The 19,254-nt window shown below is 41.2% G+C and overlaps 1 protein-coding gene across 1 annotated transcript; it reads left to right on the top strand.

Annotated features, from left to right (window-relative positions):
• The first annotated feature begins 4,244 nt into the window (after positions 1 to 4,244).
• Positions 4,245 to 15,259, top strand: LOC311508488 (thymidine phosphorylase-like). Its single transcript, XM_084573258.1, has 10 exons — positions 4,245 to 5,690; positions 6,013 to 6,136; positions 6,904 to 7,106; positions 7,883 to 7,981; positions 8,275 to 8,404; positions 9,911 to 10,029; positions 13,355 to 13,517; positions 14,162 to 14,389; positions 14,481 to 14,621; positions 14,700 to 15,259. The coding sequence occupies exons 1-10, from the start codon at positions 5,688 to 5,690 to the stop codon at positions 14,855 to 14,857; spliced, it is 1,368 nt and encodes a 455-aa protein (XP_084429384.1). The 5' UTR covers positions 4,245 to 5,687; the 3' UTR covers positions 14,858 to 15,259.
• Positions 15,260 to 19,254: the final 3,995 nt, after the last annotated feature.

Below are 19,254 nucleotides of genomic sequence, written 5' to 3'. Positions count from 1 at the left end.
CGGCTTTAGATTATTTTCTAAGACATTTGCTTTCCGTCGGATCTCTACAACTCCCCCTCATCTTAATAATTTAAACAGAATACCTGACCTGATACAGTCTCTCCCCTGTAAAGCACAATCAACGTTTCAGTGCCTGTTTCAACAACAACAACAGATCGACTGAGTCTGTCTGGTTTTTATTCGACTTTACCGAAGCTGCAGTCATTTCCAAAGTGTTGATGCTCTTTTATAGGAAAAGTAACAGAGATATAGAGGTATAGAATGTATAGTCTATGTACAGCACATTACAGTAGACTGTATAGTCTATATAATATATATTATGATAGAATGATGTAGCTATAGTGTAATATATAAAATAAAGTAGATAATTAAAATGTAATATTTTGGTAGACTGTAGTTTGAGGTCTTCAGATCTAAACGTGATGTTCAGACTTTGTAAACAGCTACACTTTAAACTAGATTTAATTTTTTTAGTAAATTAAATGATCAGCCACTTTATCAATAAAACATAATCATCTCAACCCTGAATCCTTTACAACCCTTTATCAGATCTAATTTTAAGACTTGGCTACGCTATGCTAGCTCAGTTTGATTTGATTAAAAAAACACATTCTAAAACTGGGCCTCTTCAATTTGTCAATATCAGCTTCAGTTCATAGTTGAAGTCAATGACTCAATGTTGATTTTTAACGGCTTAAAAAACTGCAGTGAGATTCGACCAGTCGTAGGTTTCCAATCATTGCGTAAAGTTGACGTAGGTCGTTGATAGTTAGAAGTTCAGGTGTCAGAAAAGGTTTAAACTGTTTCCACGAGTAAATAAAAACCGGTGCAGCTGTTTACACTGAGAGAACATCACATCATATCCTGTATAACCATGTAGTATATATTATATTGGACTATAGTCTACTGTACAGAGTCATCAGAATGAAAGTGAAATCAGGTTGGATGTGAATCAGCAACGAACCTCTGACCTCAGGTCTCTAATACACCTGACGTGAGGTCATTCACCTGTGGAGTTCTCAGCCAATCAGAAACCAGAGATTTTCAGCGAAGGCCACGGTGATGAAGTGAGGTCGGTTCTTTATCTTTCCCTGCCCCGTGTTTTGTTCTCTAGTTCAGCCTGGTTCCACGGTCCTGATTTATTTAGACACGCTCCAACAGAGTTCAGCCATTTTGTCTCCGTCTCATCAGTTTTATTGTTCAGGTTCAGACTAAATAGCTAACAAGATAGGAAGAGCTACTATTAACTGGGATGCTACGACTAGGTGGAAAGCCAGGAAGTGCTACTATTAGCTGGGAGCCTAAGAAGCCTGGAAGAGGTACTATTTCTGGCTTATATTGAAAATGTGTTAGAAGTTGTCTCACTCACTGCTAGTGTGAACGCACCAATAGCCTCAGTGGCTTCTAGATGCTAATCGTTGCCTAGCAGCAACAGTTGGTGGTTGGTGGACGTTTTGGGCTCTGGCTTTCAGAATGAAAGACGTCACAAAGCTTCAGTTTCCGTTTCATTTGTAGGAAACTTAGAGAAACTTGTCTGGGCCAATCAAATCAGAGGCTGATAAATGGAAACAAAATGGCGGTTCAGTTTGAGAGTTACCCAAGAACCAGGATGAATTTAGAAAGGGATGGAAAAGTGAGCCAAAATGGCCACCACCGGAGGGGGTAACAATAGCAATCCTCATCTTCCTGATGATTGGCTGAGAATCCCGGCTTTCTAACCTTGCGCGTGAAAACCTTCCTCCTCCTCCTCCTCATATTCTATACTCCTCCTGATAACTTTATGGTTTTATGGTTACCCTCCACCTCCTCATCTTCCTCATCTTCCTCCTCTCTAGCTTCCTCTTTTTACAGTATGTTTGTAGTTTCTTCTGGAGTGAGTGGCGTTGTGTGTACTTGTAGTTTTTTCTTCCCTTTTCTAAAAATCAAAGAGCACACGATGACAACTGATGAGCTCTGCAACGCAACAGATTGTAATCTTTATAATAAACTGTCATTTATTACAAAGTTGACGCTCCGCCTTCCTGTGTGGTTCTTTCACAATAAGAGCTCTGTGACTTCTGACCTTATTTGGCCACTGATGCGTGAAGACCAGTTAATAACTGACCAGTTTAACATCAGCGTGGTTTGGTCACAGAGTTCACACTGACCGACACTACTGTTCATCATTCACTGTCCCAGCAGAGTAAAATGGGTCGAGAGCAACAATCTAAAATAAATGTTTTTAAACATTTTTAAAAATCGTAGTAGGAATAGCTAATATTAGCTAGGAAGCTAAAAGGGCTTCTATTAGCTGGAAGGCTAGGAAGAGCTACTGTTAGCTGGATTTCAATGACTGGATGAAGATCACTTCCTGTTTTCCTTCAGAGTTGACAATTTTCGGTTCAACTTGCTGAATCGGCTAAAAAGGCTGCAGAGGTTAGTGCCAACGACGTAGGACACAACAGGAAAAGACGACCCGTCACCGGGTCAAACATTAACGGTTATCTGTGCACAGCAGAAACGTCACATTAGAGTCACAGGTTCAGGTTCAGGTTCAGGTTCAGGTTACTTTATTGGTACCCATAGGTAAACTAGGTTTACAGTCTAAGAGGCAGGACATCCTTTACACTTATAGACCACCACATGACATACACCACACAAACCATGAAACATACAGTATAGAACAAATAAAACAAACTGTAGATCATGGTCAACAACATGTTACATAAAACATATAGACAGTACAAACATAGATAAAAACATGACATAAAACACATGTTAAAAACATACAATAGATGCTAGTGCAGGACCAAAGTGCTTGTGCGTTATGTGCAAGGAATCTACAGTTTGTTCAACAGAGTGATCACAGCTGGGACAAAACTGTTTTTAAATCTTGTAGTCCTACATCTAGGGACTATTAACCTCCGTCCAGAAGGAAGATACTGGAATTCCCTATTCAATGGGTGTAGGCTATCTTTTCTAAGATGGCCAAAGCTATCCTCTGTAGTTGTTTAGCATACAGGGATGTGGGGTGCAGCTGGGACTCACCAATCAGTTTGCTTGACCATCTTACAATTTGATTTAAACTATTCTTGTGTTTTTAGTTTTATAAAACTACAGACCCATTTCCAAGCTGCCTTTTATTTAAAAACTTTTAGAAATAATTGTGTGTGAGCAGCTTCTCTTTGTGCTTGAATCCAACAAAATATTTGAAAGTTTTCAGTCTGGTTTTAGGAAGCACCATAGCACAGAGACCACTTTGCTTAAAGTCACAAATGACCTTTTAATGGCAGCTGGCGATTATATGAGCTCGGTCCTGGTCCTCAGACAACATCAGATACTGCATGATCAGCAACTTCTTGCAGACAAAATGGAAATGATGACTGTTGGACACAAACTGCTGCCAAAAAAAGTTCCACCCTTGGCTGGTTAGTACTGTTGTGAAAGACCTCGGTTGACTTCGGTCAGTTTCATATCACCAAAACTAGTTTTTACCATCTGAGGAAGATTTCTGAGGTCCATTTTATCTTTTAAAGACACATTTGTTAATACACTGGATAAGATGCTAAAATCTCTTGTACCAGGATTCCAGGCAAAACACATTTAGAGGACCTGTCCCTGTCCAACTGGAAAAAAACGACCAGCAGGGTAGCTGCTAGCTAGCGTTTTTGACACATTTGGTTTCAATTTGAACACATGTTGATCAGTTTGTGGTTGTAAATATTTCCATTTGTCTACAGAGGCATATGGGGACAGTGGGATCTTGTGATGAAAGCTAATCCCAGTGTCCCCATATGTCTTTGTAGAATCACATATATGGTCCAGGTCAAGAGATTAATTATAATATTATGATGTTTAAAGTAAGAGCTGGACAAAAACTTTATAAAAATGTCAATGAATTACTGACAAATGCTAACAGAAGAACACTATCATGCTAACAATTACTAAAACATATTAACTACATTTCTGTTGGCTGGGTTTATTGTCACCACAGTTACATTTATATCCTTCACTACTATGTAGTTAATATGTACAAATAACAGAGCATAAAGAGGTGGCCAGTTTATTAGGTACACTAGTGAATATATTCTAATTAGGGATGAGACTCGATTAAAAAAGTAATCTTTTTTTTGATCAAAGTCTATTTATTATCATTTTCCAAATTTTTCAATTATACAAAACAATACAAACAAAACAACCCTACATGGACAGACACAATCTGAACAAACATAACATGCACCCTTCCCATCCCGTCCCCAAAATGCCAGACCAATGTCGAAGTACATATACAATATAGCCAGATGTTTAAAAAGAAGTAAACAAAACAGAGATAATTGCGCATTTAGAAACAAACATTCCGTATGTTCCACTAGCAATTTCACAGGGTCACATATTTACTGTACACAGTCACATTAATTATTCAGTAAAGTTGGCAACAGCCACATTCTCAACGAAGGATATGAATGGCCGCCAGGTAGAATGAAATTTCCCAACAGATCCTCGGATAGTATACCTAATTTTTTCTAGATGGATATAACACATGACCACTCTAATCCAATGTCCATATGTTGGAGGTTGAGAATCTTTCCATTTAGAGAGAATAAGCCTTCTGGCCAGCAAAGAACAGAATGCAATTATGTTCATATTGCACTTACTAAGATATAAGAGATATCCATTGAGGTCACCCCAAACAGTGAAATGAAAGGGGATGGATGTACAGTTTTCCCACACATCTTAGAGAAGGCCTCAAAAATAGATCGCCAAAATTTGTGTAGCTTTGGACATGTCCAAAACATATGCAACAATGAGGCTGCAACTTGTCTACATCAGTCACAAGTTGGATCCAAATCTGGTTTAAATTAAGTTAATTAAAAAAGTAATCTAATTAATTAGAGGCTTTGTAATTAATTACTCTCGATTAATCGCATTTTAATCGCATAACAATATTAGCAACATTTTTCAATGTAAATGATGAATAAACAAATAAATAAAAATTAAGTGATGAAGTGATGACGTTCTCGCCTCGTGGGCTTTTACTTCCAGCTCTTCTTTGGCATTCACGCGCATTTGTGGAAGGTGTGGTTACGGAGCCGCTACTTCACCTGGCAACGAGAAATACTATTTTCTGATTGGCTGTTCGGTCGCTGATCCAAGCAGAGGGAGTTTTCTTTCTCCTCACCAGAATCAGAATCAGGATCAACCAGTCCTGGATTTGATATCGATCAGTGTTTGGGTCGATCCTCCCACCACTAGTCCTCCAGTGACTTCAGGCTGCAGCCAATCACCTCCTCTGCAGAGAGAACGCCACGTTGCAGTCTGGACTTGTCCTTGGCAGAGGCTGCAGCTTAGACGGTGATGGAGTCACTGATAGTGTAGAAGTGAACCAGAACTGAACCAGTGTTTTAGGTTGTTTTTAGGCGGGGGCGTGTTCTTCCTGTAATCCACAATCATCTCCACTGTTTTCCTGTAAGAGCTGCACCAGTCACCAGGCGGTCAGATTCCAGCCCGTAGGCGGTCTCATCTGAAATATGAGTCCAATGAGGGGGGTGTCATCTCAAATATGGGCCCAATGAGGGTGGTGTCATCTCAAATATGAGCCCGATGAGGGTGGTGCCATCCACAAACTTTAGGAGCTCCACAGACTCGTGACTGAAGTTCAGCTGTTCGTGTCCAGGGAGAAGAGCTGATCCGTGAGGGGACCAGTGCTGATGGTACGGGAGTCTCATCCATTCATAGATTACTAATCTCTTTTTTAAACAGTCTGTATTAATAATGTTCAGAGAGTTTGATCACTTCCCAGCGTGAGGAATGTCACGCGTGGCGTGTGAACGTGTGAACTTAACAATCGTCAGACTTGAGAGTCCGGAGAATCAGCTGAGCATTAATTAGATCAGATGTACCTAATGAACTGGACAGGAGGTGTTAAATCAGAGCAGAACAGCAGAGTTGGCGGTTTGTTCAGGAAAGTACCCATCTCACGTTCCCTGTTTCCTTTCCTCCTCGGTTCTCTCCATTCGTCTCTAACGGTACCAGACCGACATGTTCTCGATCCAGGACCTGATCAGGAAGAAGAGGGACGGAGGAACCTTAAGTGATGAAGAAGTCAAAGCCTTCATCCAGGCCGTCACATCTGGATCCATCCAGGACTGTCAGACAGGTATGGAGCCTCCGTCAACCTCCGTCAGCCTCCGTCAGCTCCGTGCTGTGCAGTACCGCTAGATTTAGTATCGATCCGATACAAAGTACATACAGGGCCAGGCAGATACCGATATTGATACTTTTAATACTTAAGTTGGATGCATCATCAGTCTGAATCTGAATTCATTTTTATGAACTTTAAGTGTTTTTGTTATTTACCTTTTGGATTATTATTCAGTTACGATCCAGTACAGACTTTAGACAAAGTTTATATGTAAATAGAAACACACACAAAAACACAAAATTATCACTTGACAACAAATTAATTTTTTTTTTTTTTGATAACATTCATCCAAGACAAACGTTCATCTTTATTTATTTTTACTTTATATTTGCAACATGCCCTCAGTTCAGTGGCACACATCCACAGCCACGCACAACTTTAACGACTCAACTTTCTTAAAGAGACAGCGATATTTTTCTAAAGGTGCAGTGCACCAATTTTTCTTGATAAAAATAAAAACAAAGATGATAGAGCTTTTAACACTGTAACAACAATTAATATGACTATTAATATGAGTAGATCACTTTGACTTGGTCATGGTAAAAGTAGCTCGCAAGCCAAAAAAGTGTGGGCACCCCTGGTTTAGACAAACACAGGCCGCTTTAATGACACAAGACAGAAACTGAAAGTAAAGTATCGGTCTCTTTATATTGACGTCGATCCAAAGTTGGTATCGATATTTGGCTCATCCATCATCGTGTTCCCTGCTCTGTGTCTTTCAGGTGCCATGCTCATGGCTATCTGGATGAAGGGGATGGTTGCCAAGGAGACCCAGACCCTGACCAGAGAGATGATGTTATCAGGGGAATTGATGTCATGGCCGGAGGAGTGGAGGGAGCAGATGGTCGACAAGCATTCCACAGGAGGGGTGGGAGATAAAGTTAGCCTGGTGTTAGCTCCAGCGCTAGCTGCCTGCGGCTGTAAGGTAGACCACAGATAATATAATATAATATAATATAATATAATATAATATATCCTCATTGTTTAACAACTGCTTCATTAAGGACATATTTAAGTTTTGAAACATATCATGAATTAATTGTGAATTAACGTGAAACCTTTTTATACCTTCAACATATAAAACTAATTAATCCTAAGAAAAGTTTGATACCCAATAAACATGAAAATAAAATTATGTAAAATAAAAAATAAAAAATAAATTTAAAAAAGTGATTATCCAAAATATTCTAAAAACATTTATATCTAAAAATAATTACAAAATATATAAAAATATACACATAAAAATAAATGTACTATGCAAATAAAAATTGAAATATACGTTTTATAGATAATCAAAATATATATAATAAATCCTAGAAAAAAGTTTAATATTAAAAAAATAAAAATAAAAATATCCAAAAATAAAAACTAAATAAATGTAGTATGTAAACAATTAAAAAGCTTCACATTTAAATTATTACATTAAACATGTGTTCATTATGTTTTAATGGAAAACACATGAAAATTCTTTGTTGTTTGTGGAAAATAAATCAAAATATCTATGATTCAGTTTTGGCTTAAATATAACTTGAGTACTTTGGTTACTTGAAGATCACGGTCGAGTTTGAGTTGTTTCTGAAACTGAAGTTTTAACAAATACTTTAAATAGTTGATATGATGTAATAAAACAAATAAATGATACTTATTGTTATTATTCAGAGATTAAGATGCACGATGTCTAACCTCAGGTGTTCTTGTCAGGTGCCTAAGATCAGTGGGCGGGGCTTAGCTCATACCGGAGGAACTCTGGATAAACTGGAATCAATTCCAGGGTACAACGTCAACCAGTCAAAGGAGCAGGTGAAACCAACTGTTCTTTCATCAAACTGAAAAGTTTTCATGCAATACTTTCTGAAATTAGGGATTTATTCATCCCAGATTAATTTGTAATGTGAGATTTTTACAGATCAGCTGTGATTAATATCAATATGTTTCATACTAGGCTAACGTTAGCTAGCATGCTACTGTAGAGTTAAAATCTCACCTCAGTTTATCCATTTCTCCTTGATCTGATAGGATAATCTGAATAAAATCTTGTAGTGTGTGCATGTTTGAGATTAGAGCGATTATCTGTGACTAATGACTCACTGCAGATTCTGGCGATCATCGGCTCGGTGGGCTGTTGCATCGTGGGTCAGACGGAGACACTGGTTCCTGCAGATCGTATCCTGTACGCTCTGCGGGACGTCACCAGCACCGTGGACAGCTTACCCCTCATCGCTGGTACTGACCTGTGCTCACAAACAGAAACCAGAACGGTTCTAAAGATAACTGGATGATCATGAAGGGGCCCATGCTGTGTTGAAGTTGTTCCCGAGCGGGATGCAGAGGCAAAATATTGTCAAATTTCAAGCAGTTTACTGTGGTGGTTCGTGACATATAAACATGTAGTCGTTGTAGCGCCCCCTACAGGCCGAATTTTACGAAACATAGCATGATTGTACGCAAACATATTATAATGGCGGTTTCATATGGATTGGGTGAATACTACCAAAGTTATAGGCCTTAAAGTCATATGAAATGTTTCAGTGTCACCCGTAGCGCCCCCTGTTGACGTAATGTCACCCGACTTGATGGGCGTCTACACAATATGTTACAGATTGTGTATGCCAAATGTCATGAAGTTAGCTATTGCAGTTTTTGAGATATTGAAATGTTGCTTTTGTAGCGCCCTCTAGAGACCAAGGGTCACAAAAGTTGGGATGCTTGTAGGGATGTCCCGATCCGATCACGTGATCGGAAATCGGGGTCGATCACGTGGTTTCAGACTCGATCGGAATCGGACGTTACATCCCGATCAGGGATCGAATATATATATATATATATTTATATTTATTCTCATTATTTTTTTTATCAGATCTATAATATTTCAAAACAAATGGGAAAAATAACAGCTCAGTATTTGCTGTTAAGTGGTGGTACAGAGTCAGACCGTCTCAACTCCACACAGAAACAACCTATGCGGCATGATGTCACTTTGCTTTATAATGTACTGTAGAAGTATCGGATCGGGACTCGGTATCGGCAGATACTCAAAATCAAATGACTCGGACTCGGACTCGGGGGCAAAAAAACCTGATCGGGACATCCCTAGGTGCTTGTACAGAATCATATTATTATCAATGATCTGAAGTTTGATTAAGTTTGGGTATATACTTCACAAAATATTAGCTTCGGAGTTATACTGTTGCACTCCATAAAAATTAATTATCCATTAACTTTGTAATCAATAACCCTGCTAAAGTTATTTAGAGAACTTTTCATTATCTTTAACCATAGATCCAAGTTTGGTGAGAATTGGATGAACGGGCTAGGAGGAGTTCGTTTTGCTTTGAGGTGCAATTTTTTCAAAATGGCAGAAAAAATGGTAGGCGAAAATGGGCGTGGCCTAGTCCATTAGAACCAGGACTATGTAAGGAATCAGAGGGAGAAAGAATTTTGTTTCTAAGGCACACAGTTGTTGAGATATGAGCCAAAACGTAAATTTATTTATTAGAGCGCCACTTAACAGCAGGCAAGTGTATTGACACCTTGGCAAAGTAAAAATGCCAGGACTTCTACCGAGTTACCAGGTTTGATGCCTTTCACCCTTGCAGTTTGTCCTGGGCAGACACTTGACCTAAGCAGAAGGAACAGAATAAAAATTGCAACAAAATCAATAGGGATCCTGCAACTGGTTGCATGGACTCCTCAATATGACTTTACATGTGTGGCTGTGTTGATCTCCAGGTTCTATCGTCTCAAAGAAAGGCGCTGAGTCTCTGCATGCTCTGGTGCTGGACGTGAAGTTTGGACGAGCTGCTTTCTTCAAAGATCTGGACGGAGCTAAAGAGCTAGCACAGATGATGGTAACACACTTTCATATAAGATAATTCTTTAATGTGAAACACCTTGGCAGGAAATAATAACTTTCACTGACAGCAGCTTAACACTAGAAGTCCCAGAGAGCAGCCATTTGGCTTTTCTACCTATAAAACCCACAGGGCAGCCGATCGGCTGGAAGGCTTTTAGCTAATATCCTAAATCACCTGTGAACCCTCCTTTGGTTATGTAAACGAGGCAATCACTGGGGCACCACAGGAGGGGACATGCTGAGCCACTTCAAGGAAACTTGTGGGGAGGGGAGGGGGAGTGGGCCCAGAGAGCTTATGGGGGACGGGGTAAGCACACAGAGCAGTGTTCACTTCTAACCTGGCAACACCTTGAGACAGAAACTGGTTCATCCCAAAGACAAAACACCTTGACATAAAATGGGGGAGGGGGGGAATCAGAGAGGAGCAGGATTGCTTGGGGTTTGGAGGCCAGAGTGTGTGGGGGAGGGAGGCACACCTGAGGGCTGTGAACTCATTTGCTCTGTCCGGGCTGCTAGTGACTGTCTGTCTTTCACCAGTTTCACCAGGTGGCAGCCTGGGCAGAACAAATGAGCTGAATCAAAATGTAATATATGTAGAAGGATGTAGAAGTTATCAGGACCCTACAACACTGGGCTTCCAACATCCCCACCAGACACATAGGAAAAGTAAAAGAACAGAACCACATCAAAAAAGCACTCAAAATCTGTGGTTATCCCAACTGGGCCTTCATGATATTTACACATATTTACAAATAATAATTAAAAAAAATGCATTATCAGGATACAGTGTTAGAGAGTGGAAGTGAGTGAGACTTAGACTTAGAACTTAGACTTAAAACTTTATTGATCCCTTTGGGGTGACTCCCTCAGGGAAATTTGAGTTTTCTGCAGCAGCAAGCACGCAGAGCAGTTTGCAGACAAACAACAGCAGTGGTTTGCAAATAGTTATAGAAAAAGTGATTGAATAATAAAATGGTGAACATTAAATAATGAACGGTGTACTTCCTTTGAGTGGGATTAAAATAAGCTGTAGTAAAACTCTAGTAGGGAAAAATAAACAGTAAGTAACAGTAAGCTCGGGTGGGGACTGACCGGACAGAGACGGGCGAAAGATGGCACAGTGTAGTGTGAAGAACAGGTGGGGACAAGTCTCCATTTCACCCCTCCATCTCCATACGACACAGATGGAGAGCCAACGGCTAAGGCCAGGAGGTCCATCTTGAGTCGTCTTCAGAGCTTCCTGTGTTTTATCACTCTGGAAATGCTTGGTTCCTGGGCACTGATTCTACCATGGAGGCCATTTCGAGACAGAATTCTACAAACTGTTCTGGTTGACACGGGGACTTGAGGTGACAAGGCCTGGTGGAGCTCTGTTGCAGTGGAAAAGGGGCTGGCCTTGGATTTTCGAGCCAACAAACGGTCCTCCCGAGCAGTTGTCTTGCGGGGTCTGCCGGACCTGGGCTTGTCAAAAACATCTCCAGTCTCTTCAAATCTTTTTCTTATTCTTTGAGGCTGTAATCTAGGATTGGGTGCATCATATGACAATCGACAAGACTTTTGTCTTTGCAAAAACTGACTCAGTGGGCTTTACCAAGCTGTGAACGTTAGAATGCTTTTCAGCAGTTTTGTTTGGCACCAAAACATTATTTCAAAAGCTTTTGGGATTGTAATTAGCCATTGCTTGTAAAACAAATTGATAATACATATATTTGAGGGGCACTTAGGGTCAACTTGTACCCAAGCGACAAGACTTTTGTCTTGCCAAAATCTGACCTTTCTGTGTTCATTAAATGATCAATCTTTCTTCAGTGAAGCAAATTTATTTTAGTATATCAAACATAATTTGGGAGGGTTTTAGCTTTCATATGAGCCATTTCTAAAACCAATGGATTAATTAAAAGTCAGGTTATAAACTGTTGTTTCTACAAAATGGATAAGTGACAAGACTTTTGTCAGGGACTGTACATTCTCAGCAGCATACACAGCGTGGTTCAGACTGAGAATACCACCAAAAGGAAGCCAAACACTGTCACCCTTTACAACACCACAAAGTGCGGCGTTGATGTGATGGACCAGATGGTGCGGGAGTACACTGTCCGCACAGGAACACGGCGCTGGCCAGTCGCTGTGTTCTATAACATGATTGATATGGCAGCACTGAATGCATATGTGCTCTATCAAGCATGCACCGGGAGGCATGCAGAAAGGAGATGGCTTGGCAGTGCCAGCATTGTGCGTGATTATTGAAATGTACTCACCTCACTCACTGTTACTTACTGTTTATTTTTCCCTACTAGAGTTTTACTACAGCTTATTTTAATCCCACTCAAAGGAAGTTCACCGTTCATTATTTAATGTTCACCATTTTATTATTCAATTACTTTTTCTATAACTATTTGCAAACCACTGCTGTTGTTTGTCTGCAAACTGCTCTGCGTGCTTGCTGCTGCAGAAAACTCAAATTTCCCTGAGGGAGTCACCCCAAAGGGATCAATAAAGTTTTAAGTCTAAGTTCTAAGTCTAAGTCCCACTCACTTCCACTCTCTAACACTGTATCCTGATAATGCATTTTTTTTATTATTATTTGTAAATATGTGTAAATATCATGAAGGCCCAGTTGGGATAACCACAGATTTTGAGTGCTTTTTTGATGTGGTTCTGTTCTTTTACTTTTCCTATGTGTCTGGTGGGGATGTTGGAAGCCCAGTGTTGTAGGGTCCTGATAACTTCTACATCCTTCTACATATATTACATTTTGATTCAGCTCATTTGTTCTGCCCAGGCTGCCACCTGGTGAAACTGGTGAAAGACAGACAGTCACTAGCAGCCCGGACAGAGCAAATGAGTTCACAGCCCTCAGGTGTGCCTCCCTCCCCCACACACTCTGGCCTCCAAACCCCAAGCAATCCTGCTCCTCTCTGATTCCCCCCCTCCCCCATTTTATGTCAAGGTGTTTTGTCTTTGGGATGAACCAGTTTCTGTCTCAAGGTGTTGCCAGGTTAGAAGTGAACAGCCACCCTCTCCCCCATAAGCTCTCTGGGCCCACTCCCCCTCCCCTCTCCACGGGTTTCCTTGAAGTGGCTCAGCATGTCCCCTCCTGTGGTGCCCCAGTGACTGCCTTGTTTACATAACTAAAGGAAGGTTCACAGGTGATTAGGATATTAGCTAAAAGCCTTCCAGCCGATCGGCTGCCCTCTGGGTTTTATAGGTAGAGCAAAAAATGCTGGGACTTCTAGTGTTAATAGAAAGAACTATATGAGTCGTTTAAATCGTGATTATTTAGAGGAGAGTTCTTCTACCCAGGTTCGTTCTTGTTTCAGGTGGAAACAGGAAACGGTCTGGGCATAAAAACTGCGGCGGTCCTCAGCCGGATGGACGCCACGATCGGTCGGTGTGTGGGCAACAGTCTGGAGGTGATCGAATCTCTGGAGACACTGAAGGGGAAAGGACCCGACGACCTGATGGAGCTGGTGACGGTTCTGGGTAACGAGACTTAAAGTCCGGCTCTAAACACCCTTGTCCTAAATGTCCCCTAGAAAAATGTCCCACCGTCATTCAGCAACTCTGCATAGAATACGTCAACGCGTCACAGTGTTTGCTGAAAATTATCTCAACCCAAACGAAAAAAGAGGAAATTCACTAAACACAGATCCTGATGTTTAAAAACGCTTGCATCCTGCAGAGGGCGATAAAACATACAATCCCAAAAAGACAAAGAACAAAAAAGAAGTTGAAGATGAAGATGAGCCGCTGAATATTTGGTTTATTAAGCAACGCTAATAGTGTATTCGGATTGCCAGTAGTAATATTTATCATTTTATTTTTTAATAAATTAAAGTTAGCTACATTTACCGCGATTTACCAGTTTGGAATGGTATCCATGATTTGTTCAGGGACACTGGGAGAAAAGATTGTTCTCCAGTGTTGGCGCCATTGTTTTTGTGATTTCCAACCTGTTTTAGAACACACACCCTAAATTAATTAAACTAAAGTAATAATTGAAACGTCAAGGAAGTATTACACTCTGTAAAAATGTTCATGTTTTTTTTTATTATTATTTTTGATTGTGAAACTAGTAATTTATGTAGTTTAGTTAAAGCTAAATATTTTACCTCTGGTTCCTGAAGGGGGTGTGGTGCTGATGATGACCGGCTTGGTTTCCGACCAATCAGAGGGCAGGAAGAAGATTTCTGACGCAGTGATTGGTGGAGCCGCTCTGTCCAAGTTCCAGCTCATGATGGAGGCTCAGGGCGTGGCCAGAGAGAAGGCTCGCACTCTATGCTCCGCCAACTGCGACTACTTCAGCGTCCTGAGGAAATCTAAACATCAGCTGGAACTAGAGGCTCCTGCCGATGGTAAGATAAGAATAAAAAGATAATAAATACATTTTATATTTAATAAAGATGTAGCTAAACTAAAAACATTCATTTGTTTGTTTACCTGCAGGTGTAGTTGAGGACGTGGACGGTTTTGTTTTATCACAGGTCCTTCATAAGTTGGGGGCGGGGCGTTCAAAGGTGGGAGATCCTGTCAATCACAGTGTGGGGGCGGAGCTACTGGTTTCTCTGGGTCAGAAGGTCAAGAAAGGTGAGATGATGATGATGATGATGATGATGAAGATGATGAGTTCAGGGGTAGACTCATGATGGCCTTGTGTGTTTCCAGGCGCCCCGTGGCTGCGGCTCCATCACGAGGCCCCGGCTCCGACTCCAGACCAGATCAGTCAGCTGCAGAGCGCTCTGAGTGTCGGGAAAGACGACGGCACCCGAACGCAGCGCAGCTACAAGCTGGTGAAGGAAGTTCTGCTCGGAAATCAAATTTAACGCTGGCATATTTTTAAAACTAACGCTAAAATCATTCATTTATTCATTTATTCATCTTTTGTAACCGCTTGTCCTGTGAGGGGTCGCGCCTATCCCAGTTGTCATTGGGCGAGGGGGGGGGGGTACACCCTGGACAGGTCGCCAGTCTATTGCAGGCGCTAAAATCACATATAACAAAAAAGTAGAATCACAGATGATTTATTAACGAACGCATGAAAATCTGCTTATAAACTGTTTCTGCTTCTAATCAGCCACAACATTATGACCAGTTTAATGACTCCTCTCGACCTCTTCAGATCATCATAATGATATGGCGGATCAGTGTATATTGTGAGAGCACTTGACAGATGATGCTGAGGACGCCTCATGAAAACAACAGATCATTGACATGGTGTCATTTTTTTAACCCTTAAACGGTTTGACTTAAAATAAATAGTCACTTTTAGTTTAATAAAAGAAACAAGATTTTTATTTTTTTTTTTCTACAACAAATGAAACTTTATTAAACAATCCCAGTTTGACAAAAAAAATTCCGCTTAACAACTTTTAATGATTCTTTTTATTTTCTTTATAAAAAAATACGAAGAGAAAATGACTCCTGTAGCACTTCATACACAGAGCCGGGGGTTGCCATGGCACGCTGTCATCTGTTGCCTTGGAGACGGCCATCCGAGGAGGGGTCGGGACGTCAGTGGACCACGGAGTTGAGCGGCTCGGCTCTGATGTTTTCCTAAGTGGAGTCCGTCTCCTCATCGATCTCCCCGATCACCACCCTGACACAAACAAACAAACAAATAAATTAAACAAGAAACAAATTTCAACTTGAACTAGATGATCGCAAGTGATCATAAAGGGGTCCATGCCGTGGCGAAGTCGTCCCGGAGTGGGACGCAGAGACATAAGTGGGTCGGACACAGCCTGAAAGTAGGCAAAGTGTCTGTGGAGGAATCCTTTGGCTGACAAGTGAATCAGGCGGGTCAGAAGCAACGAAATTTGGTGGGCTTGTATGCAGTCTTCCACAGATGCCAACAGGTGGGAAAAGACCTGACAGGAGGTCAAGTGTGACGAGGGGAAAGCTGGGTCTGCCAAATGAGTAGGAGATAGGACTCAAATATTTACACGTCACCAACCCTATAGACCGTATTGCACCAAACTTGGTGGGTTTGTAAGGAGTCATCCACAGATTATTATTGCCAAATTTCAACAAGTTTACTGTGGTGGTTTGTGACATATAAACATGTAGTTGTTGTAGCGCCCCCTACAGGCCGAATTTCACGACACTTCGCATGATTGTACGCAAGCATATTATAATGACGGTTGCCAAGTTTCATAAGGATTGGGTGAATACTTCAAAAGATGTTTCTGTGTCACCTGTAGCGCCCTACATGGGCGTCTACACAATATGTTACAGATTGTGTATGCCAAAGTTGGGGTGCTTGTACAGAATCATAGTATTATCAATGATATGAATGATAGGTAGAAAGCTAGGAAGTGTTACTATTAGCTGGAAGGCTAGGAAGCTTGGCAGAGGTACTATTGCTGGCTTTCATTGAAAATGTGTTGGAAGTTGTCTCTCTCACTGCTAGCGTGAACGCACCAATAGCCTCAGTGGCTTTTAGATGCTAATCGGTGCATAGCAGCGACAGTTGGTGGTTGGTGGACGTTTTGGGCTCTGGCTTTCAGAATGAAAGACGTCACAAAGCTTCACTTTCAGTTTCATTTTTAGTACACTTAGAGAAACCTGTCTGGGCCAATCAAATCACAGGCTGATGAATGGAAACAAAATGGCGGTTCAGTTTGAGAGTTACCCATGAACCAGGATGAATTTAGATAGGGATGGAAAACTGAGCCAAAATGGCCACCACCCGAGGGGCTAACAGTAGCAGTCCTCATCTTCCTGATGATTGGATCGAGAGCAACAATCTAAAATAAATGTTTTTACACATTTTTAAAAATTGTACTAGGAATAGCTAATATAAGCTAGGAAGCTAAAAGGGCTTCTATTAGCTGGAAGACTAGGAAGAGCTACTGTTAGCTGAATTTCAATGATCCGATAAAGATCACTTCCTGTTTTCCTTCAGAGTCGACAAGTTTTGGTTCAACTTGCTGAATTGGCTAAAAAGGCTGCAGAGGTTAGCACCAACGACGTAGGACACAACAGGAAAAAATGACCAGTCACCGCCACGCAGAGCGGTTTAGAAAGTGCTATTGAATCAAACATTAACGGTTTTCTGTGCACAGCAGAAACATCACATTAGAGTCACGAGTAGTTTTATAAATCTACAGAACCATTTCCAAGCTGCCTTTTATTTCAAAAATATTAGAAAGAATTGTGTGTGAGCAGCGTTTGAATCTGATGACGAAGAAACAATCCAAGTCTCGTTCCAAGTTTGCTGAAGTGGTACAAGTTTATTGGAGTTCCAGGTCATGGTGAGCCTACCGACACAGAGTGGGTCTGAGACCAGAAACTGACCCAGAATGCCGGGCCAGAGAACAGATATACCCTGTCCCCAGGTGTGGTTGCAGACAGTTCCTGAATAGATCGTATAGTGGCTGTATATTGGTCAGTCGAGGGGAACTTTACACAGGAGGGTGAACGCAGGGGGCAGAGGTGACTTTCAGACATGGTCAGTGATAAAGGAACAAAAGGACAAAGGAGTGACACTCAGGTAGTATGATCAGGAAACTCTGATCGGCAGGGGAGCAGACGTGTCAAGGCCAATGCCCCTTCAAACACAATGTATGTTGTTTTCTTCTTCAAATCAAAACAAAATATTTGAAAGTTTTCAGTCTGGTTTTAGGAAGCACCATAGCACAGACACCGCTTTGCTTTGGTATGAGCTCAGTTCTGGTCCTTCTAGACCGGAGCCTAAGATAGATCATGGAATTCCTGAGATCATTACACAACTGCTTACATAAATGATTACTGTTGGACCCAAACCCAAACAGCTGCAGCTCAAGTACTGTTGTGAAAGACCTCGATTGTTTGTGAGTTTCGTATCACCAACACAGTTCAAACTTGTTTTTAAGGGACATTTCCGAGATCCATTTTATCTTTTAAAGACACATTTGTTAATACACAGGATAAGATGCTACAATCTCTTGTGCCATGAGGCAAAACACATTTAGAGGCTCTGTCCCTCTCCAACTGAAAAAACGACCAGCCAGGTAGCTGCCAGCTGGCAAGCTACCAACCAACAAGGAGATGTCAGATAGCTGCACTGGTCAACGGCAGTATGCAGCATGTTGTTGGGGTTTTCTGTCTGCTCACAGAGACTATTTCACATGCTTTTATTTCATCACATCTGGATTACTGCAACAGCCTTTTTTTACCTGAGCACTAAAGCAATTTCACGACTCCGGTGGTCCGAAACTCAGCGGCCAGGCTTTTAACCAGAACCAGGATGAATTTAGAAAGGGATGGAAAACTGAGCCAAAATGGCCACCACCGGAGGGGGTAACAGTAGCAATCCTCATCTTCCTGATGATTGGGTCGAGAGCAACAGTCTAAAATAAATGTTTTTAAACATTTTTAAAAATTGTAGTAGGAATAGCTAATATTAGCTAGGAAGCTAAAAGGGCTTCTATTAGCTGGAAGACTAGAAAGAGCTACTGTTAGCAGAATTTCAATGATCCGATAAAGATCACTTCCTGTTTTCCTTCAGAGTCAACAAGTTTCGGTTCACCTTGCTGAATCGGCTAAAAAGGCTGCAGAGGTTAGCGCCAACGACGTAGGACACAACAGGAAAAGATGACCAGTCACCGCCACGCAGAGCGGTTTAGAAAGTGCTATTGAATCAAACATTAACGGTTTTCTGTGCACAGCAGAAACATCACATTAGAGTCATGAGTAGTTTTATAAATCTACAGAACCATTTCCAACCTGCCTTTTATTTCAAAAATATTAGAAAGAATTGTGTGTGAGCAGCTTCTCTCTGCGTTTGAATCTGATGAAGAAAAAAACAATCCAAGTCTAGTTCCAAGTTTGCTGAAGTGGTACAAGTTTATTGGAGTTCCAGGTCATGGTGAGCCTACCGACACAGAGTGGGTCTGAGACCAGAGACTGACCCAGAATGCCGGGCCAGAGAACAGATATACCCTGTCTCCAGGTGTGGTTGCAGACAGTTCCTGAATAGATCGTATAGTGGATGTATATTGGTCAGTCGAGGGCAACTTTACACAGGAGGGTGAACGCAGGGGGCAGAGGTGACTTCCAGACATGGTCAGTGATAAAGGAACAAAAGGACAAAGGAGTGACACTCAGGTAGTATGATCAAGAAACTCTGATCGGCAGGGGAGCAGACGTGTCAAGGGCAATGTCCCTTCAAACACAATGTATGTTGTTTTCTTCTTCAAATCAAAACAAAATATTTGAAAGTTTTCAGTCTGGTTTTAGG

This window comes from Chelon labrosus (genome assembly GCF_963514085.1).
Source record: "Chelon labrosus genome assembly, chromosome: 23".
In the NCBI taxonomy this organism is placed as follows: domain Eukaryota; kingdom Metazoa; phylum Chordata; class Actinopteri; order Mugiliformes; family Mugilidae; genus Chelon; species Chelon labrosus.
Note: the sequence above shows the minus strand (reverse complement) of the source record. Positions and strands in the feature narration are given on the sequence as shown.

Coding starts and splice junctions, on each gene's coding strand:
- LOC311508488 (XM_084573258.1), top strand. Junction 6,137..6,903: donor CATCCAGGACTGTCAGACAG/GTATGGAGCCTC, acceptor TGTGTCTTTCAG/GTGCCATGCTCATGGCTATC. Junction 7,107..7,882: donor TAGCTGCCTGCGGCTGTAAG/GTAGACCACAGA, acceptor TGTTCTTGTCAG/GTGCCTAAGATCAGTGGGCG.